Genomic DNA, 13,700 nt, shown 5'->3' on the forward strand with positions numbered 1-13,700 from the left:
ACTCCGCATGTAGTTTAATTTCCCATTATGGAGGATACCTTGACTTCATGTACTCAGTTCATCAAATGTTTATTGAATATCTACTGTGGTAATCTGCAGGTTAACTATTTTCTGGCATTCCAACATCAAAATTTTTCTCATTTAGAGACTTCCCTGGCGGTCCAGTGGTTAAGACTCCACGCTTCCAATGCAGGGGGCATGGGTTCAATCCCCGGTCGGGGAACTAAGATCTCACATGCTGCGTCGCGCGACCAAAAAGAAAAAAAGAAAAAAAAAACTCATTTATTCAAGGACCGATAAGAACCATTTGTGACTCTGTGTTCCTTAAATATTATTCAACCATCATGTTTGTAATGTCCGTGAGCAATTTTGTGAGATATATTTGCACTTTGTAAATTTACTCTTCCATGCTTAGTAATCAGTTACCTGGAGCTCTAAATAGATGGAGGAAAGACTTTGGTCACTCAACTATTTATCCAGTGATAACAAAATTAGATACTTTAATCTTATGATCTAAACAGAAAAATGATAAACGATAGCAAAATAGGTAATAGCCATGATTTTTTAATATAAGGCTTATCATAGAGATAGATGAATGAGAAATGTATCCATGGAAGATGACTTTTAATATTGAAAATATACACAGATGGATTGTTTCAAACTACTTGTATAACATAGCGAGTTAAGGAAAATGATCACCTCTAATTCCTTTTGCAAAGCTATCACTGCTGTGAGGACCAATGTCGCTAATCTCAGTGATGCAGCACTGTGGAAGATCAAGAGGGCTCGTTTTGCAAGGAACCGCCAGAAGAGTGTGCGTTCCCTCAGAGACAGCGTGAAAGGGCCCGCGGAATCCAAGAGAGCGCTCTCCCTCCCTGAGACCCTAACCTCCAAAATCCGTTGAGTATCTTCTTCCATCCTTCCCTTAAATCTGTTTGATGTCTTTCTGAGGCTGACATGTCTTGTTGAATGTTCACAGAGAGTAGTGTATTTAGCAAACTGAGCTCCTTCAGCTGCATTGGCCTTCACATTCCCTAGAGGGTCCCCCCAGGTGTGTCAATGCCCTGGGTGGCTTTTCCCAGTTGCTGGTGCAACAAATCCCTGATCCAGCAGTAGATTGTTTTGAAATGTAGACGGAAGTAAATCCATTGATGCATGGCATGAGACGCAGGAGAAGCGTTTGCTCCTAAGTCCTAGAATATGAAGGTTTCCACCACCACCATTATAACCTAAGAGCTTCCTGGATGAGACTTTGTCAAGACCCATGGCAACTAAGAGGGTAGAGTAGAAATTTGGAATGCATTTTCTTTTCATGCATGACAAAGGCAGCCAACAAGCTCCTAGAAAACCAATAATAATGGTGTTTTCAAAAAAGAAAAATCAGGCTGATAAGAAGTTGAATTTCTGCCCAACTTCACCAGATAATTTATAAATAAAAACAAACATCATTGCCAGCTAAAAAAAGACCATATATACTTGTTATCTAAAGGTCTTTTTTTTATATTGCACTTTTAAAGAAAACAAAAAATTACCAAATGACTAGATGAACTGTAATGATTAGCAATGGCTCATGAATGACAAATAATTAAAAATTCATAACTAAATCATCATATTAGCAAATGAGTACATTAAATATAATACTAACTTGTAACATTTATTAAATGATTTAATTTTTAAATAATGTCATGAAGTTAATAAAATACCACCATAAAACATATTTTTTTATCCTGTCAGAAGCTGAAATGTTTGCTTTTTCATTGACATTTCTTAGAAGACAGCTTTATGTAACATAACCATTTTAAATCATAAATATGATTTTATTTTGTTTATTGCATTTCTCTCTATTTTATGACAAGCTACGGAAATGTGGTATTTTGAACTTTGGAAGAGTCAATGAAAGCCCTTTAAGCAATCAGTGACCCAGCTTTTCAGGGAGCAAAGATAATAACAGATGGCCATTTAAGAATAACCTTTAGCATTGCTAGGCCCAGTGAAACTGCATCAGATTCTAGAAACCAGTACCTAGATTCAATAAATTACAATTTCTATATGAATTTCCCAACTCTTTTATAACCTAACTAATCAGTTTGGGATATAAAATTTATTTATTGTTATTTCTTGTTAATTGATTCACATGACAATTTTGAAGAATAAGAATTGAAGTGACATTGAAGGATGTTCTTTAGATTCAAAGAAAGCCACAGAACTTCTGTGACGTAAACATCTTGTATGTGATGTTAATTACAAATACGAAAACTAAACTTGCTCCTGCTATCCAGTTAGCACTGAGTATGTTTTCTAGGCTCAAGTTGTTTTTAATGCTTATTTAAATAGAGTTGTTGTTGATTTTTAAGCTGTGAGGTTGACCAGGCATGAGCAGTCTGCTCCAGCTCTCGGTGGGACACCCGAACAGATGCCAGGTGGGTACTTCTGACGTTGAAGGGCCGTGTGCAAGTGTCTATCACAGGTGGACAAGGTAAAGAATGCGGTGTCTCTAACTGGACCAGAGTGATGTATTTAGGATTTGAAAGCTCGAAGGGTTTTACCCCAGATGCTCAAGTGTTTGAGCCCCTGACATGGCAATTCTTTCCATCTTAAAATTGGCAGATGACTTTTGATCCTGTTAACTTATGGTCCAGTAAGAAGCATCATGTTACCTGAGTATGCACTTTTCCCCCGAGAGCCAGTATGACTAGAACTATACCTAGTACTTATATTTGTATGTGTTTTTACACATAGAAATATTATGTTCATATATATCTGCTCTAGGAAAAACATTTCATTTACATTTTAAAAGGTTATACATTTGAACCACCATCATTCACTCATCCCCTTAGCCATTTCCGATTCTTTGCAACTCTTACATGCATTTCTATCTCTCGAGAAAGGAGGATTTCCATTGTTTAGAGGACCATGGGATCATATACTGCTTGGTAGAGTGTAACTGTCCTTTGACGTTCTTGATAGATTAACTTATCATGAAGTATCTTAAGGGTTGAAGGGACGCTGCGAGCCTGTTACAGACTGAATGTTATCTACATACATGATGCCATACTTGCTGGGAAAATTGTGGAGGTTCTGAATACCTGCTTATTTGTCCAAAACAAACCTGGTAACTACCACCTATGTATCATGCTATACAACGTTTGGCTTTTCATCTAAGAATAGTTTTAAAATAAACTTTTCAGAATGGTACCGATACTCTCAGAAGGACAACTTCAAGTAAGGAGACTTTCAAGAACGTGTTATAAAAACGATGCTAGAAAGAGAAACAGGCGTGGGAGACGAGGAGAAGAGGGAGAGCCCTAAATACTATGAATGCAGATGGCAGATGTTGGCCTAAGTGCATTTTCGCTTTTAAAATTGATGAGAAAAGGGGAGCACACACTTGGCAGAGTCCCTCTACCTTGTTTTGAGCATCACTTGGGCCTCAATCGTGCTGGGATTTAAAAAAAAGAATAAAAATAAGAATTTCTGATCCTGAGCTTCATTTAAAATGTGAAAATATCCATTTTCCCTTCAGTTAGGTCTTTTTGAGATTGGTCTTATGCAATTTCATAAGTTACCTTTATCTTACCCTGTCTTTTCTTTTTGTCTCAAGGCTTAGTTGAAAAGCTAGTCTTTAATTATTATTATCCATTTTAACAATCCAACCGTAGGAGTCCTCTCACATCTCTTTGGAAAAACATGTACATATGTTTCTTGAAGAAAAGCCTTTAGGTGTCTAATTGTCCCATCAAAAGTGATCAGATGGAAAAGGGGCAGATAACAGTATTGTTTAAATTAAATATAAAGCTAAAGCTTCTGGAAAGATAATTACATGACGCCACCATAACCAAAACTTGCTTAGATTTGGAAACAGGTGGCTCAGCTTATAAGGCAATTTCAAACTAGTTTTTCATTTTTGCATTATTATTTACTGAACACTGAGTGTTTTAACTTGGAAGCAAAGACATGCCAGGATAATCACAAGATTGTACAGAGTGGTTTAAGATAGTAATTAAATGGAAACCGAAGACCTTGCTATTTAACGAACATGCTTTTGTTTGGTACAAGTAATGAGCTCCTCTGTGCAACACCTCTTATTGATCAGGCCTGAAATAAAGCAGATGTCCTTTAATTATGCAGCAAGACTTAATTTTAGTTGCTGTTTAGGCTGAACTTTTGGACACTGGATTTACAGTTTATGGCTCTCTGATCTTAGCATTTACATATTGCCCACAGCAAATTTTGCAGCAGAAATGCACTTGTATAGAGGGTAAACTCTGCAAGGCTACTGAAGAGTTGCATTCCTCTGTGACTTTTATGAGTCAAATCAAAGGCCTTTGTGCATATAAGTAAAATTCATAGACTATCATAGCTGAAACATTAGAGATATGTTAACATTCTCATTTTCCAGAAGAGGAAACTGAGGTTCCCAGAAAGGAAGAAGTTTCACAAGCTTGTTGATGACAGATCTGGGTCTCAAGCCCAGATGTCTTGATCTCTCTTGCAAGGCATGTGTGGTAATGCTAGCAGGAGCTCAGCACCTTCATTTAATCCCAGTTGATGAAATATACAATTTTACCTGCTAGTCTGAATTTGGTATAATTATAATTAGATATAAGCTGTTTCTTCACTGATGCTGTGAGAACCAGGAATTCTTTGTTTTTGGTGATTCAGAACACCTGTTGAATATTAATTGAATATAGTGCAGCAGTTATGGTAGGTTACAATTGGACCGTACTGGAAAATTGGTATCAACCCCATGTGATCACGGGAAACTTAGTTATATCTTATTCCTCATCCCCTGGGATGAATAATTAAACAATAGTAGGTATATAATGTTAATAACAACGGCAATAACACTTTATATGTGTATAGTACCTCTTTATAAAGAGTGTTTTTAATGCAAATCATCTAATTTCGATTTCACAACAACTCTGCATATATATAAAGTATTATTTTTTTTTCCACTTTACATACAGACAGGAAGACTGAGGTCCTGAGGGACTAAGTAACTCTGCTTATATAATTTGCTCATGATCACATATAACTAGTTAGTTAGATAGAGACTGATACTTGAGTCCAGGAGACTTTATTTGCTTTCTTTCCACTACAGCTACCTCTCAATAAATTGGTCTTAGGGTGTTCCTGCCCTGGGGTACATGAGGACGCCAGTCTTATTACGGAGCTGACTTGGGCATTCAGGCCTGCTACAGTGTGACTTAAGCCCATGAGTGTCCAGACCAAAGGACCTTTCCGAATTAGGACTTATAGATTGGTCTAGAGCTATCCTAATCCCTAAAGGGACATATATACTTTCAATTCTACTCCAGCCTGCAGAGAAATCTTGAGATCTCTTGGTCTGAATTTGTGTCAACAAGAGAAGGTACCCAGTACTGGGTAGCACTGGTAAAACTCTCTTGTATTTCCCGCCTCCCTCAATGTCCAGCCTAGAATTCCAAATTACTTCTCTTTGGGCTCTTTCTTTCTTTCTAGAGGTGGTTTACCTTTCATGTCTTCACTAACTAGCAAAATGCCTATTGATCATTAAGAGCCAATAAATCAAAGAATTCAATTGTTTTTATAGGAATGCCCTTGACTGAAATGATAGTTTCGGAAAATGACAGTTTCTATTGAACAAACACTTATTGGGTACCTGCTGTACTAGAAAATATGAAGAATGTAAAGATACATCAGAAATTCTTGTACTCTCAACTCGCTTATAGTCAAGTAAGGGAGATAAAGTATGAACATAGGTGAACTCTCATCTCGTGTGAAAGTGATAGTACTACAGGATCGTTCACGTCAAATGCAATGGGAGGAGAGCTGGAGGGAACAAGGAAGGTTTTGTGGACAGGTGACTCAGCCAGGCCTAGACAGGTGGATAGGAGGTAAATGCATGGTGATAGGATGTGGGATAGGAGAGGCAAAGGCAGGGATGGGGAGCACATGAGGCTATGCAGCTAGTAACCAGCCCCAGCTTTACGGCCCTCCTGTGGCTCTGTGCATACACAACAGAACTCCTGTGAACGAAGCCTTAAGTTGTGTTAATGAGCCATGGAGACCAGTGAGGCAGTGTAGTTAGAACTACCAACATAATGCAGACTCATTTATAGTGCTTGATCATTGGTTTCTCTGGACCAAATGCAGAGTAAACTCATAGAAACTTCCTTCCACTACCTAATTGTCACTTGTCGGCTTGACAGAGGGGTCAGTGAGTCGACTTACACAGAGGAATGTTCCCTATTTCCCTACCCACTTCCTTGCTGTTTGGGGACTTCATCAGGTTTTCGCCCATGTAGAAAAGATCTGAAATATTTATTTGAATTCAATGCACTTTGAACATGTACGAATAATGAGCATCTACTATATATCAAACACTGCCCCGTATTCTGTGAGGGATGTAAAATTGGATAAGACATAGCACTTGCCTTCAAGGAGTCTTTGTTCTTACAGGGGAAATACAGCAAATGGATAAAAAAAAAGTTCTGCCTCGCATAATAGTTATTTGCCACATGAGAGTTGGGAAATGCTAAAGGAAATTTTCCTGCACTCTTCCCTCTTTCCCACCCATCTTCCCTCCTTTCTTGTTTTTGGAGATGTATAGAATTTAGGGACCCCAGTTGCTGAGAGGAGGGTGGGCATATTAATAAGAATGGCTTCTGGGGACCATATCCATAGGATAAAGTTGGGGGTGCGGGTGGAGGACCACCTTGCAACATGAAGAGAGCGCCGTGAGCCAAGACACCAAGGTGGGGAAAGGCTGGCTCCGTTCTGAGACCCAGGAGTAGCCCAGTGTGTGAGGATGTGGAGCATTTAGGGTGGAGCAAGAGGAGATAAGTCTGGAAAAGCAGATCCTGATCCTGCCTGGTTTCAAATCTTCTGAATAAATAAAATTGTGTTATACTGTGGCGTTTCAATCAGTTGTGCCACTCTGTGGACAGATCGTGATGGACCCCGTCCATATTAAAGTGAGGGTAGGAGTAGCTCTGCCCCCTTGATAATAAAGATTTTTACATTTTTCTTTACAAAAATGATAAAATCAAATCCCTTAACCTGTTAAATCTCTATAGTTAAAACAGATATAGGAATTTCACAGACTAGAATTCAAAAGTAAGTGTTTTAATTGTCACATTTAGAGAAAATATTATAGGCATTTAGTTTTAAAATGGAAATTTTATATCTTTTATAGATAACTAAAATAGTAATATCGTCTTTATCCATAAAGAAAATTTCAGCTTTCCTAAGCTCATTTTTCTTAGGGATTTGATTAAGGTAACTTTTCTTGATGAAGAGTGGTGTCAGTCACATGCTTACACTATTTTTAAAGAAAGACAATATACAAAGCACAGACTTGCAAGGCCCACACTTGGAGGGGTAAATTATTGGAATGAAAAGAGATTTTTTTCACTTTATGCAAAAAATTCCATTAACTAGTTCTTTTTTCAGTACATTTAATGGTTTGTGAAAGATCACTCATTACTGGCTATTCAGGGAAAGCAAAAAGCAGCAAACTTAAAGCTAAGCACTGCAGATCAATGAAGATGAATCCAAAATCAGGATGGGGCCTTTGTGAAATGATACTTAGTCATTAGGCAAATATGATTTGATGGGGAAAACTAAGGTTACACACTTTTAAAATGAATGTCTACTTGCAATGGGGCGAAGAGATTTGAAATATTTAAAGTTGAAGCCTGATTGTTTATTTTCTAGACTTGAACTAGATAGGAGGAAATAGGGAGCCGGTGTCCTAGCTGGGCCTTGTCTGGATCTCCCTTTCTTCTGTTTGAGTTCCCTAGACTCTCAGGGCTATAAAACAAAGGTGCATCTCCTTCTCAAATGCTCCTCAGTTCCATTTTTAACTTTGGAGTCAAGCCAGTCTAGACTTGGAGGTGGCTGAGCAGGGCTGAGTGATACATGCTCTCCTAAACCTTGCCGCCCAGAGCTAAAACGAATTGAGGAATGAAACTATATCATCGTAACAGCCATTGCTTGCTGCTACAATAACACTGAACCCTGCAGGTAACCTAGATTCTTACACTTGTCACATTCTTGGCCCAAGCTTGCCCAGAGCAATACCCTCCTGCTAGCTGTAAAGCAATACTCTGATGGAAAAAAAAGAAAATCAAGACTAAATATTTTTCAATGCTGAAAAGATAGTTCTTTAAACTTTTAAAATAAGGATTTGGTCTGATCTTCTATTTCAGACATTTAATTTAATTATAATATACAGTAATGCTTTACATTTATGACCTTTCGTGAAATGGGGTGTTCCACATGAATTGATTTTTTTCCTGATGGGTCATGCCTGCCAAATAAATAATGATAATAGTAACAATTTATTGACCACTTTCTGCATGTGAAACAGTGTAATAAACAAATCCTTAGGTTTTATTTGAATAATTTTTGGTTAAAACTTCTCTAAAGTACATTGCATACATTTATTCCTTCATGAACAGACTCTATGAGACCGAAAAATGTTGTTAATGTCCGAGGGTCATATTGAAGTTTGTTAGATGGTTTCCCCTATACTAGAGGTTCTTAGACTTAGTTGATTCTGCTGGCTCTTCACTCATTGTCAACTATCCCATCTCAGTGTATCACTTTTGAACAGATCAACATTCTTCTGATCATCTGGGGAAAACTAGACAACCAAGCATGTAACCTTATGTGCAGTTCTAAACTAGTAAATTCGGAATTTGACATTACCTTCATGCCACTGCTTCAGAGAAAGTGTTTAGGCTTGAGACAGCTAATTTCTGTGGTTCCCAGGAAACATTTCTTCTATCTTGCTTCTCTTGGCTGGTCCTAGAAGATTGAGATTTTTGCCAAATTAGTTGAGGCATTAAAGGATATAAATTACTACCTAGCTCTTTGTTGTATCCTGCATGCCATAATTAAAATGGATAGAATCAAAGTTTGGTTTGTAATGATTTGTAACCAAAGCTTGTCATCATTTAGAACGTTTCCTCTCAGGATGAGAGATGAGAATGCTGGTGTGTGGGTCTAACCCACCAGGCAAAAACTTTGTTTCCAATTTAGAAATTCTCATGTTGCTTGTCAAAGGAAGGACAAGAATGCATATAGGGTATTTTGAATAAGGCCCAAAACATAAACATAAATATGGAAGAGCAAATCTCACTCTTCCTTCCCTCAAAGTCCTAAACTAAACCAAATCAGAAAAGGCAGAAAACAAGGGGAGACAGGGTATAATTTCTGACTTTGAGAAATAACAGAGAAAGTCAATGTCAGGGACCTACTCAGATATAATTATTTGTTAGGTTAAGAGTAAGTCAAGGGCTAAGATATTTTTTCTTTCCATGTGAACTTTCAGCTCACCTTCATGTGGTGTTTTTCTCTGTTTTTAAAAGTTCATGCTTCTTTCTTTCTGTCTGTGCCCTCCCACCCCTTATATGTTTCTCATTACATACAGCAGGGCTTATAATTTGCTATTTCTAATTTTGACTATATCATTCAGAGTACACACTGCTAATATCTTAGGATTTGGAGAAGAGAACTTTTCTTTTTGCATCAGCTGATATTTGAACATAACTGAATTGAGATTATAATTTAAACAAAATAACTCAATGGATGTTTTAGTTGCTCAGTAGATTTTAGGAAAATGATTTTTGTGGTTATTCTTACACGCTTATTTTACAAAGCTGGAAGGGAAACTTCTCTTTATTAGTGAGGATAAAACTTTGCCAAGATATTCAAAAATTTGCTAAATGCAAAGTTTGTGTAGGTATTTGTCTTGCTGTTTGAAGATAACTTTGCTTTATAGTGTCCCCTTTTTTTTTGCATTCCCTTATTCTTCCCAAATTACTTGGGAAGTAATTCCCAAGTAATTCTTATTCTTATTCTTCCCAAATTACTTGGTCGTTGTAATTTCCACCCTGGGACCAGTGCTTTGCTCAGTAGGCCATATTGTGCCTTTAAGTTTGTCTAGAACAGACCTTTAAATATTTAGAGGCTTTATCGATATAAAGAATGAAATAGGGTGCTATGGTGCTTCATTGATCAGTGAGATTTTAGTGTAAACTTACCTGTGGGGGAACCACCCACCGATGGCCTTTCTTGTACTGACAGGCCAACAATCCCCTGAGAATGACAACACCATCAAGGACCTGCTCCCCGAAGACGCTGGGATCGACCACCAGACAGTGCACCAGCTGATTACAGTACTCATGAAGTTCATGGCCAAGGATGAGAGCAGCGCCGAGTCAGACATCAGCAGCGCCAAGGCCTTCAACACGGTCAAGCGGCACCTGTATGTCTTACTTGGCTACGACCAGCAGGAAGGTTGCTTCATGATTGCACCTCAAAAAATGCGCCTGTCAACTTGTTTTAATGCGTTTATTGCAGGAATTGCCCAAGTAAGTGTAAGCTTTCAGGAGTCATGCTGTTAGGCTTTTAGTACAAACAAGTCATTAAATTCCATTTAGCTGACATTGGTTGAGTGTAAAGTTTTGCACAAGTTACTTTATTAGGCAGGGGTACGTGGAGGACATCAACAGCCTGACATCATAAAGGGAGTTGGGGATTTTGGGGGGGTAAAATATACAGAAAACTTAGCATTTTAATCTTTTTTTTTTTTTTAACATCTTTATTGGAGTATAATTGCTTTACAATGGTGTGTTAGTTTCTGCTTTATAACAAAGTGAATCAGCTATACATATACATATATCCCCATATCTCTTCCCTCTTGCGTCTCCCTCCCTCCCACCCTCCCTATCCCACCCCTCTAGGTGGTCACAAAGCACCGAGCTGATCTCCCTGTGCTATGCGGCTGCTTCCCACTAGCTATCTATTTTACATTTGGTAGTATATATAAGTCCATGCCACTCTCTCACTTTGTCCCAGCTTACCCTTCCCCCTTCCCGTGTCCTCAAGTCCATTCTCTAGTAGGTCTGCGTCTTTGTTCCCGTCCTGCCCCTAGGTTCTTCATAACCTTTTTTTTTTTTTTTTTTTTTTTTTTTAGATTCCATATATATGTGTTAGCATATGGTATTTGTTTTTCTCTTTCTGACTTACTTCACTCTGTATGACAGACTCTAGGTCCATCCACCTCACTACAAATAACTCAATTTCGTTTCTTTTTATGGCTGAGTAATAGTCCATTGTCATTTTAATCATTTTTAAGAGTACAGTTCAGCGGCAGTAAGTATATTCGCATTGTTAGGTAACCATCACCACTATCCATCTCTAGAACTTTTTCATCATCCTAAACTGAAACTCTACCCATTAAACAATACAGGAGTGTGGAATTTTTGTTTGTAGGTTGTTTTTTTTTTAAATCGTTTTCCTATTTTGGCTTCAAGTGGAGAGTTGAGTTAATCATCCAACTTACTTCATGTCACCTTGTCATCATTGGCTTTTTTCGTGTTTCTCTGCTACTTCTAACTGCTGTATTATACATCATGGTATACATTTTCCATGATTTAACTATCCATTCCCCCAGTGATGGACACTTATATTGCTCCCAACTCCTCACCACCCCATACAGATCAGCAATGAACATTCTGTACATGCACCTTATTCACCAATGTGAGAATTCCTTTGGGATATGGGTCCAGGAGCAGACATAACAGATCATTGGGTATATATATGCCTAATTTGACCAATGCTACAAATCTCACTGTCCGAAATGGCTGTCCCAATCTGCAAAGGGTGTAGAACTTGGGGCTAGAGAGAAATGGGTATGAATTTCAGCTCTGCCACTGTTATTAACTGTTAAGCATCCTTGCTTCTTTGCTCACTGGTAATAGATTTTTTGGGGAAAGATTAGAGACAACACATTGCAAACACCTTAATCAGTGCCTATCTCATTGTAGGAACTCAGTGATGGTAGCTGTTATTATTTAGCTCAAATAGATCGTTAATGTAATGAACACAGAGAAGCAAAGGGGGAGCAATATGTATGTCTCTTGCTGGTGTTGATAACTAGATGGATCATCCCTAATACTCAGCTGTCTATGATGGAGAGAGAATACATCATTTCAGATACCAAACTTTACCTCCCTTCCTCCCTCACTTCTCTCTTTCTATATTCACATTATGCATACTTATTTTAGATATATAAGAAAAAAATTAAAATACAAATCTCCAGGAAACCCATGGCAAATATAACTTACTAACATTTTGGTGTATGTCGCTGGCTCCAGATTTACATACATTCATATATACATGCATACATACATATGTGTGTATATGTATATGTGCACATATTTTTTATAATAATGGGATCATTTATGCATACTGATATATATATATATGTGGCTGATGTGTGTATGAATATGTATATATATACATATATGTATCTTTTAAACCTAAAATTTATTATGAAGTTCATATCACGTAAATAAATTTGTACCATGTTCCATTTAATGGCTACACAGTATTCTGTTGTCATATAAACAATCTTTTATTTAATTCCGTATTGTTGAATATGGAGGTTGTTTTCAATTTGCGGTGGCTATAATGCTGGATATCTTTATGCATACATCTGGGAATGCCTGTCAGGTTATTTTCTTAGGATATATTTAATTGCTGTATTAGAGGCTATGTGCTTTTTCCTACTTCTGAATACATGTTTCTAAATTGCTCTCCTGAAACGTATTGAGAAATACTCTTGCCAGTGGTGTCTGAGAATGCCCATTTGCCTACATAATTACCAATACTATGTGCTTTCATTGATTCTAGTTTCATTCTAGTTAATAGTTTAACAGGACATTTTAAAGGATAAAATTTATTTTCAACAGATAATTAAGTAGATAAATTAAATAGGTAAGTAGATTAAAACTATTTAAGTTACAAGTTTTTAAATTTCTTGTGAGGTTGGACTTTTCCCCCTCTATGTGTACTGGCCATTACTATTACTATTTTGTGAGATACCTGTAAAATATTTTGCCCGTGTTTTGATGGTTCAAAGTTTTCCTTTTGGCTTATAAATGCTCTTTATAGTTTTCCTTCAGTTATTACGTTTTTTTCCTATTTCAGGTTATGGACTATAACATTAATTTGGGAAAACACCTTCTCCCCTTGGTGGTTCAGGTGCTCAAATACTGCTCTTGTCCTCAACTGCGGCATTATTTCCAACAGCCGCCTCGTTGTTCTCTCTGGTCCCTAAAACCTCACATCCGGCAGATGTGGTTGAAGGCCTTGCTTGTCATCCTTTACAAGGTGAGTTGCTGTAGTCACTCATTTTTTGGGTGGAATGATTCTCTTCGAGAAAACATTTAAGAGATCTTTGTAGGATGGCAATTTGACCTTCAGAGGAAGATGCATGATACACAATTAGTGTCAAGAAGTAAAGAGCCATTGGAATGAAAATAGAAATGTAGACCATGCCAGTGTATACTCCAAAATGCTTAAAGCAAAATCTGATGAATATTGATCAATAATCTCTCCTTATGCTCAGAACCTCATATTTTATCTATGTATTAATTATTATGTCAGAAAACAAGAGAACTATTTAAAATTGTATTCATACACCAAATGTTTATGCCAGGTAATTTTCTTGAAAGGAATTATAACTGCAAAATGGCATGCGTTGCCATCCATGATTTGGTGCAAGAGGAAGGGAATACAGCCCCTTGTCAAAATAAGGCCATGATAAGAATTTATGTTTCTGCTTTTCTATATTTTTCTTTTTATTATACCCAGAAGAGACTGAGAAAAATATCTAGCAAGATCAAGTGGAAAAACTTACCCTT

At 37.4% G+C, this 13,700-nt stretch overlaps 1 protein-coding gene across 3 annotated transcripts in view; it reads left to right on the plus strand.

Moving 5' to 3' along the window:
* UNC79 (unc-79 homolog, NALCN channel complex subunit) overlaps positions 1–13,700 on the plus strand; it is a 204,647-nt gene that overhangs the window by 109,629 nt on the left and 81,318 nt on the right. For 2 of the 3 annotated variants that reach the window (XM_061182834.1, XM_061182835.1), the window contains exons 23-25: positions 720–899; positions 10,075–10,361; positions 12,985–13,167. In XM_061182834.1, the coding sequence (XP_061038817.1) occupies positions 720–899; positions 10,075–10,361; positions 12,985–13,167 (650 nt within the window). Of the gene's footprint in view, positions 1–719; positions 900–2,354; positions 2,421–10,074; positions 10,362–12,984; positions 13,168–13,700 lie in introns of all 3 variants that reach the window. The other variant, XM_061182833.1, reaches the window with a different exon arrangement.

The sequence above is a fragment of the Eubalaena glacialis genome, chromosome 2 (genome assembly GCF_028564815.1).
Source record: "Eubalaena glacialis isolate mEubGla1 chromosome 2, mEubGla1.1.hap2.+ XY, whole genome shotgun sequence".
Classification (NCBI taxonomy): domain Eukaryota; kingdom Metazoa; phylum Chordata; class Mammalia; order Artiodactyla; family Balaenidae; genus Eubalaena; species Eubalaena glacialis.